General features: G+C 30.9%; 2 protein-coding genes across 8 annotated transcripts in view; one reads left to right on the top strand and one right to left on the bottom strand.

Annotated features, from left to right (window-relative positions):
• Positions 1-7795, top strand: part of LOC139517518 (GTPase-activating protein skywalker-like) — a 34119-nt gene extending 26324 nt beyond the window's left edge. For all 7 annotated transcript variants that reach the window (XM_071308680.1, XM_071308678.1, XM_071308679.1 and 4 more), the window contains 3 exons: positions 1446-1604; positions 3004-3212; positions 5812-7795. In XM_071308680.1, the coding sequence (XP_071164781.1) occupies positions 1446-1604; positions 3004-3212; positions 5812-5947 (504 nt within the window). In that variant the 3' untranslated portion in view covers positions 5948-7795. The remainder of the gene's footprint in view (positions 1-1445; positions 1605-3003; positions 3213-5811) is intronic.
• LOC139517536 (arylacetamide deacetylase-like) overlaps positions 1-13525 on the bottom strand; it is a 572982-nt gene that overhangs the window by 438500 nt on the left and 120957 nt on the right. The window lies entirely within an intron of this gene.

Genomic DNA, 13525 nt, shown 5'->3' with positions numbered 1-13525 from the left:
ATCTGGATTGTTTTAAAATTGTTTATTCTGTGTAATGGAGAAACTGTGTGATCTTCAGCATTTTTTGAAAGGACTTCACAAGAAACATAAAAAGCAAGGACTGCCATCTAAAATAAAACTTCAAGTTAATAATATACCGTTATGTCCTAACCCTAAAGGATGTAATATTCCTAATTGTGCTGAGGTTTGTCAAAAACTTTATTGATCAAAAGTTATTCAGTTTGATATATACAAAAACTTTCATAACTTTTATTTCATTTGTAATGAAAAAGAATGTGTGTAAAAAAAAAAATGTCCTAAAGCCTCTCTAGTTTAAAAAAAACATTGCTACTATTTGAAACTTGGGATTAATGAAGAGCAAAGTCAGTTGAATGGTGATTCCACAATTCAATTTTCTTTTCTTTTTTCTTAAAAATGTCCAAGTTGGAAAAATTTTGAAACTTTGGTTTAAATCTCTAAATATTTTTCTTACAACTGAATGCTATTGAATTTTAAAAGAAATCAGTTCATATATACATAATAAGAAGTATTATAAAAGTTACATCAGTATTATCAGCTCAGTACTTCTGTACTGTCATGATTAACAAAAAACTTTTTGCAAGTTCTCCATTGGCAAATTATTTTTTTTTAGGAAACTAAGATTCACATTCCCTCAGGCAGAGACATATAATACATTATATGTCTCTGCCTCAGGCAAAATTGACTTTAAATGAATTCTGCTATTTTCAAACACCCTTTGGTCATATAGCTCTTTGTGTGTTTTAGTCTGTATATTGAGGTGTATATTCTTGGCTTTCAAATGATTTGGTTTGCGTGTCTAATGAAGATAAACTCAGAAAAGACTGCTTCAGACACATGAAATTAATCAATTGTTATTTCATTTATTGTAGCAAAAACAAAAGTTAAACTTTTTGAATTGTCTACTTAAAGTTTTGCTCTGAAAATTGATAAATGTAGCCATTGCTGTTACTGAATGGTATTTACTGTTGTTCATATATTTTCTGTTTTATGATTGTAGTTTGATTATAAGAATTAAACAAATATGAATGATTATAAGAATTAAACAAATATGAATGATTATAAGAATTAAACAAATATGAATGATTAGAATGATTAAAGTAAACAGCATCAGCAATTAGATTTACAAGTCAGTCATGTTTTGTTTGGTAACATCAAAAAATCAATCATTTCCAACAAAATAATATCAAAGTTCAATTAAGATTTTTTTTTCTAACTTGCTGATTAGTTAGATGATGGATCAAAACCATTGTATATTAAAGGCAATTTACATAGATAAAAAAAAATACTTACTAAACTTTAACAATTAGATATGTATAACAATTTTCCTGCTACCACAAATAAACGTTGTTGTGCAAGTGTTCAGATGTATTGTAGCTTACCAATATTACAATCATTTTTATAGTGATATTTATTTCCATTTTCAGCTTTATACAATATGGACCTGGTTACCTGCCCGATTTGCTGTCTGTCAACCAGAGTTGTTGTATACGTCAGAAGAACATGGCACAAGTCTAATGACATTGTATTCCAGGGTAGAATCATACCAACCAACACTCATATTTATAAAAACAACTACAGATGAGGTAAATTTAAGAAATAGATGATTTAGATTTCACTTTGGTCTGTGGCATAAATTCCTCAGCTCTGAGGTTGAAGTATACAGTGATATGCATGTTCTTCCACCCATCCCAATTAATTGTTTCTTGATAATAATTTAAGTACCAATCTAAAATATTGTTTGAAATTTAAACCTGAAGTGTAATGTTCAGCTGTTTTTTCTTTACAGTTCTAGAGTTATGGCCCTTATTTATAAAAAAAAAATGGATTTATTGTTTGTTTCCAATTGAGTGATAAGAGGAATGCTCAACAAAATCTAATTACACATATTTCATATGTGAAATTTTCTTGATTAAATGCCAAATATGGTTTTATCTCAATTTCTGATTTAACTGAAAATAGAAATGTGATAGTATAGAATCAGTACCTTCTCTGGTTCAAGTTTTAGGTTAGGTAGTCAAAAAGAAACACATGCTCATTATTATTTGAACTTTTGAAAATATATGACAAATAAAGGTTTTTACCCAGATATCACAGTTCAGTGATTAGGTTAAATAAAGTAGGTTAAAGCTTTGGTTTAAGGCAGTATACCATGAAGTAGTCGTCATATCTATATATAAAACTTAGTACGCTTGTTCTACACATGTTCATTATGATGTTAACTTTCCAAGTTTTATGCCAAATTAGGACTTTGACCCAGACTTCCTAGTTCTCTCAACATTGAAATGTGATATGCAAGTGTTGCATAATGCCTTAGGTAAACATATTCTTGTTGAAGCATTACATACAGTAATTATTGTCAAAGACTATTTAATATCTGGAAGTATTTTAAGTGTTATTATTTTGTTGGGTTGTTGTCTCCTTGTTGATTATCAGAATATTCTTTTATTCGTATATTTCCTCTTCATATGAAAATGATGCTTCTGGGTAAATACCATTTAGTTGCATTGTGTACATTTTTTTTAATTCAAAATATATTTTGACAATATACCAATGATACTTTGCACAATTGCTTTGTACTATTTATCTGCATTCGGCAAAGTAAGCTCTACAAATAAGTCAACATGATCAAAACTATGTATCGATCCCTTCTGAAGTTATTGCCCTTTAAAGTAAAACTTTTCACAATTTTTCTTAAATTTTTGTAATCTTTTACAAAAATCTTTTTCCTTTGCAACAACTAGGCCAAGTTTATTACAGACAAAGATAACTGTAAACAGCAAGAACTTTCAGTAAAATAAGATTACAAACAAGTCACCATCACCAAATAGAGAATATTGTCATGATTCTATTCTTGTCTTGAATGTTGTACAGTGTCCTTTGTCAAACATGTACTGCACATAGACCAAGGTGAGCAACACAGGCTCTTTAGATCGTCTAGTTATTTAAGCTGTATTTATTGTATATTTTTTTATTTATTTCCAGGTGTTTGGTGCCTTTTGTTCTAATTACTGGAGAGACAGAAGACAAAGCTCAAGAAAACTCTGCTATTTTGGGACAGGAGAAACATTTATTTTTACCTTGAGTCCAAAGAAGAAAAAGTATGAGTGGGTTGGACTTCATGAGGAAGAGATACCCAACACTGCACACATGTTCTTAGCTGGAGACAATAGTGTCTTAACAATAGGAGGAGGGTAGGTGTAGTTATTGTAACAGGTTGATTTGTGTAACATGTTTATTACATACCCTGTCACGTTTTAGTTACATGTAGGATGGGAAATGAACTTTGGAAGGTTTAATTGTTTGTATTATAATACTGTAGAATAAACACAATAAATAATTGGACCACATCTTTCTTATGGTGTAAATTGTATAACATTGTATCCCAATAACAGATTAAGTGAACATTCTATAACACGATACCCCAATATCAGACTTTGACTAGAAATTAGTTTTACTGCATTTGACTAAGTTGATGATATAAAAAAGAAGATGTGGTATGATTGCAAATGAGACAACTATCCACAAAAAACCAAAATGACACAGACATTAACAACTAAAGGTCACCATACGGCCTTCAACAATGAGAAAAGCCCAGACCACATAGTCAGCTATAAAAGGCCCCGATTAGAAACTGTAAAACAATTCAAACGAGAAAACTAAGGGCCTTATTTATGTAAAAAAAATGAACAAAAACAAATATGTAACACATAATTTAAACAAACGACAACCACTGAATTACAGGCTCCTGACTTGGGACAGACACATACATAAATAATGTGGTGGGGTTAAACATGTTAGCGGGATCCCAACCCTCCCCCTAACCTGGGACAGTGGTATAACAGTACAACATAAGAACGAACTATAAAAATCAGTTGAAAAAGGCTTAACTCATCAGATGGACAAAAATACAAGTGGACGTGGCCTGGTACTTATATATCCCGACACAAAAAGACACAATGAACAGATCTGAGAGTACTCACAGTTATCTGACAGCTAGTTCAAAGCCACTAACAACTAATAAAAAAATCATGCATCTAAAACTAAACTATCAATCCATACACATCCAACATTCAATGGATTTAGTGTAAAGACGTCATTAACAGCCAGAGAAAAACATGACCTTGTGCAATGCCAAGTTACAGGTATCAACAGATTGTAGATCAATGAATATGTACTTCAGGTAAAACTTGGTATTTGTATTTTTTGTCTCAGCATGACAAAAAGGATAATAGAATGACTCCTCGCAAACACTTTTTATCTAATTAAAACATTAAATTATTTAGATTAAGAGTTTATTAAGAATTCTAGAAAATGGAAAGGTTTAGACCATGGGATGTTACTCCAGTGTTGTCATTAGTTTTCTTCTTAAAAAAAGGCTTTCCATTGGCCACAAACTATTTTGTGATCATGTATGTATGGTTACACACCTGTGATCATGTATGTATGGTCACACCACTGTGATCATGTTATGTATGTGTGGTTAAACCCGTGATCATGTATTTATTTGTCACAACACTGTGATTATGTATGTATGGTTACACACCTGTGATCATGTATGTATGGTCACACCACTGTGATCACGTTATGTATGTGTGGTTAAACCCGTGATCATGTATGTATGGTCACAACACTGTGATCATGTATGTATGGTCACAACACTCAAGCATTGTGGTTTTCAAACTGCTTATGTAATGGTCAATGTGCTGTTACCATTCTGGAAAAGTTAAATTATTGTTGTCATTTTATAATAATCAATGTTGTGTTACCATTCTGGAATAGTCAATCTAAGGATACTTTTGAAAGATCAATTAAATGATAATTAACACTACATTGACCATTCTGGAATGGTAACACTACATTGACCATTCTGGAATGGTAACACTACATTGACCATTCTGGAATGGTAACACTACATTGACCATTCTGGAATGGTAACACTACATCGACCATTCTGGAATGGTAACACTACATCGACCATTTTGGAATGGTAACACTACATCGACCATTCTGGAATGGTAACACTACATCGACCATTCTGGAATGGTAACACTACATCGACCATTCTGGAATGGTAACACTACATCGACCATTAGTAGTATTACATTTCCAGAATGGTCGATGTAGTGTTACCATTCCAGAATGGTCGATGTAGTGTAGTGTTACCATTCCAGAATGGTCAATGTAGTGTTACCATTCCAGAATGGTAACAGCACATTGACCATTACATAAACAAGTTTGAAAACCACAGTGCATGAGTGTTGTGACCATACATACATGATCACGGGTGTAACCATACATACATGATCACAAGGGTGTGACCATACATACATGATCACAGTGGTGTAACCATACATACATGATCACAGGGGTGTGACCATACATTCATGATCACAGTTGTGTAACCATACATACATGATCACAAAGGTGTGACCATACATACATGATCACAGTGGTGTAACCATACATACATGATCACAGGGGTGTAATCATACATGTAACCATGTTGTCTGTGCTATGGTCGAGTTGTTGTCTCTTTGACACATTCCCCATTTCCATTCTAAATTTGATACATGGTCACAATAATGTATGTGGCCAACAGAAGGCCTTTTTTCATGACAACACTGGAGTAACATGGTCTAAACCTTTCCATTTTCTAGAATTCTTAATAAACTCTTAATCTAAATAATTTAATGTTTTAATAATATATAGCTGTTTTTGAATTGAAGGTAATTCAAGTAAAGTTTAATGATTTGATTCAGCATATCTTTCATGAAAGCTTTATATTTATAGACATGGTGAAGCAATCCAGTTAGATGCCAACTTAGAACATTGTCGTTCTCAACATTGTGATACATTTGACAATGAACCCCTGTGTTCTAATCAAGACTTTACTTGTAAAGTGGTTGAAGTTTACGGATTTCATTAAACAGAAGAAACGAGAAGATTTTGTAGAAGTTACGATTTTTTTTAATGTTCATATTGTAAAGATTGAGAAAGTTTCAAGCAACTGGACAGAAATATATTGGAATTCAATGAAGGTAAATCATATATAGTATTTTAAACAGAGTTTTTACTATGTGGCATACAAACAGGAGTAACACATTCAAACTGTTTAATGCAGGATATATCAATGTGAACCTTATTGTCTTTACTCAACATGAGTGACTTCAGTTAAAAGGGTAACCAGAAATCGGCTGATATAGAACAATGTTATGTAGAAACTATTTACATTTCTTCACAATGTTTATTATCTTATTTTGTTGATTTATTTTGTTATAAAACGATTATCATTCCATTTTCATTGCTGTTATATTCAAATTTATCTTATAATTTTATTCAATAGAGTAGAAATTTGATATTAAGAAAGTTATTTTAAAAATGGCAGAGGTTTTATTTTGCATCCAAATTAGTTCTCTGTGTTTTTATGAAATACAAGAACTACCCCAGTATGTTATCTGAAATTTAGCAATATGGTTTTATATATTTTTTTAAATTGAAAATTGAAAATGAATTTCATACACTGCTTACACTGTTATATATATGAAAAAGATATTTATTTACATAGTCATAATTTTTTTTTATTATTCAGTCATGATAGGAAATACATATTGTTACTTTGTATTTGATAAGAATGGAAAGTAAATATACAATATTAGGTCAATGTCAGAAAAATATAAAAAAAGTTGTATGATGCTGAGAAACTGGGAAAGGGTGAGGTTCTACCGAGCCCTTCCACAGATTTGTGCCGAATACACAAAGGTTTATATTTTGATGACATTATCTAATATTGTTTTTATACTGCAACTTAAATTAATACATTGAAAGCTATTTAAATTGTAACACAAATTAAAACCTTATCTTCATTCCTTAATGAAGAACCCCTGATTGCAGGAAAAGTGTTATATGATGAAATTGACATTGCACAAAAAGTAGCTGGGTTATGATACTTAGGAAATAAACACAACTACTAGTTGCAGTATAAAAATGATTTACAGTAACTGTATTTGGATGGATTTGAAAACTGATATTTATTATAATTTAAAAGGAGTAGCATGCTACTAAAAATAATTTGATCAAGAAGTTATGTGCAACATAACAGTCAATTGCATTTAGGTTTTATTTTTTATCATTGTTTTGTAAGCAAACTTCTTGTAATTTGTAAAAAAAACAATCCTCTGTATATGGAATAAAAAAATAATTAAGAAATGGTAAATAAATTGTATGAAAGGTAGGTTCATCAAATATCAGTTTATACATTTAAGTCAGCAAAACTGTTAATTACCTCGTTATATGGTAGTAACTTTATTAAATCAGGTTGTCATGATATTGTAAGGGGTATATGTGAAGAAATCAGCATTAGTTAGATTACAATATATGGAAGTCTTCATAACAAACAGGTTTATAAACATTTGACTTTTCCAAATGGAATATTTATGCTTTAACACTTTATGGAAACATTGTTGATTAGTTTGTTTTTCATAATAATTATCTTTAAATATGCATACTGCTTTTGTGTACTTCCAATGCAAACTATTGAAAAATTCATAAATAACTATACATACATTGTTGAAGCTGGAAGACTAAAAATCGACAAGTCTGTCATATGTAATAATAAACATGATTATTGTTTCTTGTCAGATTTACCATTATGTTATTACCAGTGATTTAAATCAGAAAACAAACTTAGGGTTTATCTAACATAATTGTATGTCAGAAATATGTTTCATGCTTTGTCAAACAGATTGATGACAATGTATCTACAGCTTATGTAAAACAGGGGGAAAAAAGCATGTATTTTAGGGCTTATTTGCCCCTGAAAGTTCACTCAAAGCATAAAATCGTATGATTATCAATCAAATTTTTAAAACTTCAGAAGAAAAGATTTAAGAACATGTAAGTAATGACTTTAAAATAATGATATATTCTGGTAGTGACGTCATTAGAAAGATTTGTCAGTCTTTTAGAAAATGTAGGCAGATTATAGGAATAATCATATAAAGTAACAGATCGTGTAATGTCCAAAAGATTTATTTGCCAGCAAAAGAGAAACATAAAACAAACTTCCAGTCCTTTAACATGTTTTTTTGGTGGGTTTGTGCTCTATGTTATTTTTAAATATGTACAAATGTTACATTTTACTGAATTTAGATTTGATGATTTGAAACCAAAACTGCCATGTTTTATATCATGTTAAAATAATCTATAGACACCCTGCTTTGTACAAAAGCAAACATCCTAAGCAGGCTTTGTTAAGGCTAGTGGTAGTTCAGAAGGTAACATTTATCTCATGAATGCTGAGTGCTTTATAGCTGAGAAGATGCCAAATTTATATTTAATTATGTGTATGGAGATTTTTTTTTATATATAAATGAACAGATTAATTAAGATGCAGACTGAAAGTTATTTAATGAATGGCTTTATTTATTTTGATTTTATTGAACCATAAAATTAATTTTTGACTCTTCACATTGAATAATCCGCGAAGCAGAATATGTTAAATGTGAAGAGTCAAAAATTAATTTTATGGTTCAATAAATTCAAAATAAATTATAACCATTCATTATAAATAAATTTCTATCAAAAATAAGACTCAAAGATGTATATTAATACAAATAACAACATACACAGATGTTTGTGTATGAATACACAACGTTATAGTGGGCGTGTCGCCATAAAAATTGATAACATTGAAAATAAAGCTAATTCTTTTAACCAATCAGAAGACAGTTAATACACCAAATTTATTTATTGATTATGTACCCATCATATCAGTAGTTTTTTGCTAGTTTTATAAACCTTATATACAACAGATGTATTTGTATATTTGTAATATAGTGATTGTCATTTACCTTGTATTCAATTTTGAAAAACAAATAAATTCAAAAGGCTAGGTTTATGTTAAAGAACTGTTTCCACTATGAAACATTTTTTTCAGAATACAGTAGTCATGCATCTTTATTACCGGTAAAATGATTAACATTACAAAATGTGTCGCTACAATTAAAACATACTGTGAAAGTACTTTTATTCGTCGGGTACCAATTTTCGTGGTTTTCGTGGATGACTTTATCTACGAATTTAAGTTTCCAACGAAATAAAACAACCATTGTCTAAATCAAGACATGGAAAGATCCCCGTCGGTAGGTTTGACTACTGATATAATCTTGAGAATATATTGAATAACGCCAAATCTGAGAATAATTTAATAGCAGTCACAGAACTACAACCACATGCAGGATTATACTCATTTAATCTTTAATAGCCTAAACTGTACAACTTTTGATCTTTTAATTCTCAAAAAAATATTTTTGATCGATGAAAGTCAGATTTCTGGTATTGATATGCTAGTATGATAAAGTATTCATTTCATATCCTCATAGTGCTCGTACATATGGGAAATAATAATTTCATACTGGGCTTGATTTTGATAAGAATTATTTCAAAATTTAAGATACGTTTATATCATTTTTTATGTTACTATTTTCTTTAGGTGACATGTTTATGGCCTAATTTACACCTTTGATGATCACTTTTTCATGGGTTCATTAGTGTTATCACTTCAATTTACAGGGGTCAATGCTTACTTTGCAATTTCCACCATTCAAAACATTTGTAACCTTCGTTTCTAAAGGCTTTAATTTTCAATTTAAAAAAAATAAAATAAAATCCACGAATTAAAAAACACACGAACATGTAAATATTGCTCAATCCACGAAAATTGATACCCACGAATTAAAGTACTTTCACAGTAATATGCTTTGTGTTTAATCTAGTTAAAAAGCAACAGTTAATTTAAGAACATGCCAAATATATAGTATTTTCCCAAAATATCGAGAAGGAGAACACAAAACATTAACTCCTATTGAAACAGGTCATATTTTTATAATTATTTTTTTGGTTTACTTTTGTATTTCAGACTTCCTGTTTATTTTAAAGTTCTATTGTTTTAGAAAATTAAATAAAATATTTGTTCTTATAAAAAAAAGTATCATAAACCCATTTATCTCAATTCCCAATTTAATGTGTTGTGGCACTGAAATTTTAGATTTGGGTTTATAGCACTATTTTGACATCTGAATTTTTCACAGAACATAAAATGATGATTTTGTATGCCAAAAATAGAGACTAATATATTACAACTCATAAACAAAGGCTTATCTGTCTGTAACTGGAGTAAAAATGATAGTAGTTCAAATGTGTAATTAGATCATAGTTGTTTAAATATAATTAGAAATTACTCAGATGTTATATTTCTTTTTGTAATCACAGGATTCCACCCATAGTAGATGATCATTATATGTGCAATAAGATATTGTTTTGCATCATGTATATTTATAGAAAACACTTGTGGTGTATTCAAAGAATAAATTCTCAAAAGAATTAATGTTATTTTTTCTTGTCTCTAATTTATGATACCAGTTGAAACCTAACCAGTTCTAGGAGAATGTTGTGTGTTAGTACATTCTAAAATCCTAATATATAAAAGAGTGTGTCTTTTGTTTCTACATGTCTTTTGATATAATTGATCAGTCATTTTTTCCTTTTCAAATAAGTACATAAGTTCATCTTCAACTGTATATAAAAAAAAAAAGATGTGGTATGATTGCCAATGAGACAACTCTCCACAAGAGACCAAAATTACTCAGATATTTTAACAACTGCAGGTCACCGTACAGATTTCAACAATGAGCAAAGCCCATACCGCATAGTCAGCTTTACAAGACCCCGAAATGACAATGTAAAACAATTCAAACGAGAAAACTAATGGCCTTATTTACAAAAAATGAACCAAAAACAAATATGTAGCACATAAACAAACGACAACCACTGAATTACAGGCTCCTGACTTGGGATTGGCACATATATACAGAATGTGGCAGGATACTTTTTTTCTGAATGATTTTTCTTATTCTACTCTTTTTCTGGCTCAAAAGTGTAATTTTGATATTTTTTACAGAGTATATAATTAAACTTTTGCTATACTCCACAGGATCCAAATTGGATGATTTACACTTTTAACATAAATATTATTAATATAATACTTATTTTTATAATGCACATGAATGATAACTTTGAACTCACTGATGACAAATGCTCAGTATATAAGATAACTTGTTTAATCAGTGAAACATATTTCACAGAAGGGGAACTTATTTCACCAGGTGAGGAACAAATCTCACAAACCCAGAACTTATTTCACCAGGTAAGTAACAAATCTCATAAACCCGGAACTTATTTCACTAGGTAAGGAACAAATTTCACCAACCCCGTACTTATTTTACCAGGTAAAGTGTGGAACTTATTTGATAGAGATGGATCAAATAATATAGAAATCATCTGCAAAAAAAGTTCTCCCAGAACATATTTCCTGTGATATTATTTCCACTGGAACTTTTTTCACAGGAACACATTTTGTCTCACATTGACAGTTCCAGATTTTTGTCAGATGTGCACATGGGTAGAATTAGTTGAAGTCTCGAGGCCAAAATACAGACTGAGAAATAAACCAAAAATGTTCAAATATACCAGAAGGCCCAATAGGACACGTGAGCCATTCTATCATTTGGAATCTGAGGTCATAAACTTTCAAAAAAATATTCTTGAAAACAACTTGGCCTAATACATTTGTATTACTAGTACTCAACTTCACCCAAAAGTTCCATTGGGAGTCTACTTTGAAAATTATATCAGAGGATCTAATTCATCAACAAACATGGCCATTGTCACACAAAAAAAACAGCCTATGAGAGAAACTAGATTTTTGCTTACAATTAAAACTTAAAGCAGTAAGAGCTAAACTGACAAGTATAAAATTATCAGCAGGTCAAAGGCTGAAAATCAGACAGCAGATTTGGGAGTTATTAACCCTCAGATGTCCATGTCCAACAATTTGGCCGATTTTGCCTCTTATTGAGCTTTTTGTCCCCTGTGCAACACTTTGTGGGGGTCGTAATAACACTGGACAACCGCTCCATCTGGTCTTGTTAGCACTCTCACCTGTACAATTCTTGCCAGATTTTTATAATACTTTTATCATATGTTTATATCAGCTGTCTTGGCCGAGTTTGAAATTCAGTGCTGATTATTTTTGTAAAGAGTAACGTCCCTTGGAAACATTAAATGTATTGAAAATTGCATTGAAAGCTTTCTAACGTGTACAATTCTTGCCAGATTTTAATGAAATTTATATCATAGGTTTATATCATCAATGTTTTTTCGAACCAATGTCAGAAATTGTTTTGAACTTGTTCACTTTCCTTTTTCTACAAAAAGCTGCATACTGTGACTCACAGCTGATACTGTAAATTGATATGCAGACAACCTGATAATCAGCACATAAATATAACAAGAATGCACCTGTTGAAATCAGAAACGTCTTGACTGACTAACTGATTATTGAATTCATGATGAAAGTCTCTATTAATATGAAGGTTAAACTACAAGTATCACATAAAAATGATAAAATGAACCTCACCAATGTTCTATGAAAATAATATAATTGTCCTATTGCTTATAATTTTTTAGTAAACATTTCCAATGAACCATGCAAATGAGGTTGAGGTCAGATGAAACCAGCCAGATGGACATATACACCTGACAATCATACCATACACCAAATATAGTGGCACTATTGTTTTTAGTATTTCAGTAATTGACAAAACCACAAAAACTACATTGCCATAGACAACAAGGTCAGATGTTACCTGGCTGTCGGACATGTACACCTTACAATCATTCAATACACCAAATATTGTTAACCCATTGCTTATAGTATCTAAGATAGGGACTTAAACACACAACTTCAACCCAGATCACTGATCCATGATATAAGGTGGAGGTCAGGTGAACCCTACCTGACAGACATGTAAACTTTGCAAGGAACTCATATATCAAATATAGTTATCCTATTACTTATAAGTGAGGTTTTCACTAAACAAAAAAATACTATTTTTGAACCATGAACATGAGGTCAAGGACAACGAACAATGACAGACGAAAACTTCATATCAGAAGGTATCTGCACTCAAGGTATGAAGCATCCAAGTCTTCATACTACTGATGCATACTGAGACTTTCGTCACAGGTGAAATACAAGAGTGCACACACTGAAATGTCTCGCCTTCTTTACTAATCATTGATATTATGTTGATAGTCCTAAACATAAAGCTTTATTACAACTGTCACATAAACTAAACATAAACCAAGAAAACTAAACATTGACCTTTGAACCAAGAAAATGAGGTCAAGGTCAGATGAACCATGCTAGGCAGGCATGTACAGCTACCAATTCTTCCATACAACAAATATAGTTGATCTATTGCTTATAGTTTAAGAAAAACAGACCAATACACTGAGCAATAAACTGTGAACAAGAGGTCAAGGTCAAATAAAACCGGCACGACTGACATATAGATCATAAAATATTTCCATACACCAAATAAAGTTGACCTATTGTATAAGAAAAACAGACCAAAACACAAAAACTCAACTATAACCACTGAAC

The sequence above is a fragment of the Mytilus edulis genome, chromosome 3 (assembly GCF_963676685.1).
Source record: "Mytilus edulis chromosome 3, xbMytEdul2.2, whole genome shotgun sequence".
NCBI classification, from domain to species: domain Eukaryota; kingdom Metazoa; phylum Mollusca; class Bivalvia; order Mytilida; family Mytilidae; genus Mytilus; species Mytilus edulis.
The sequence above is the reverse complement of the archived record's forward strand: the minus strand, read 5'-3'. Positions and strand labels throughout refer to the sequence as shown.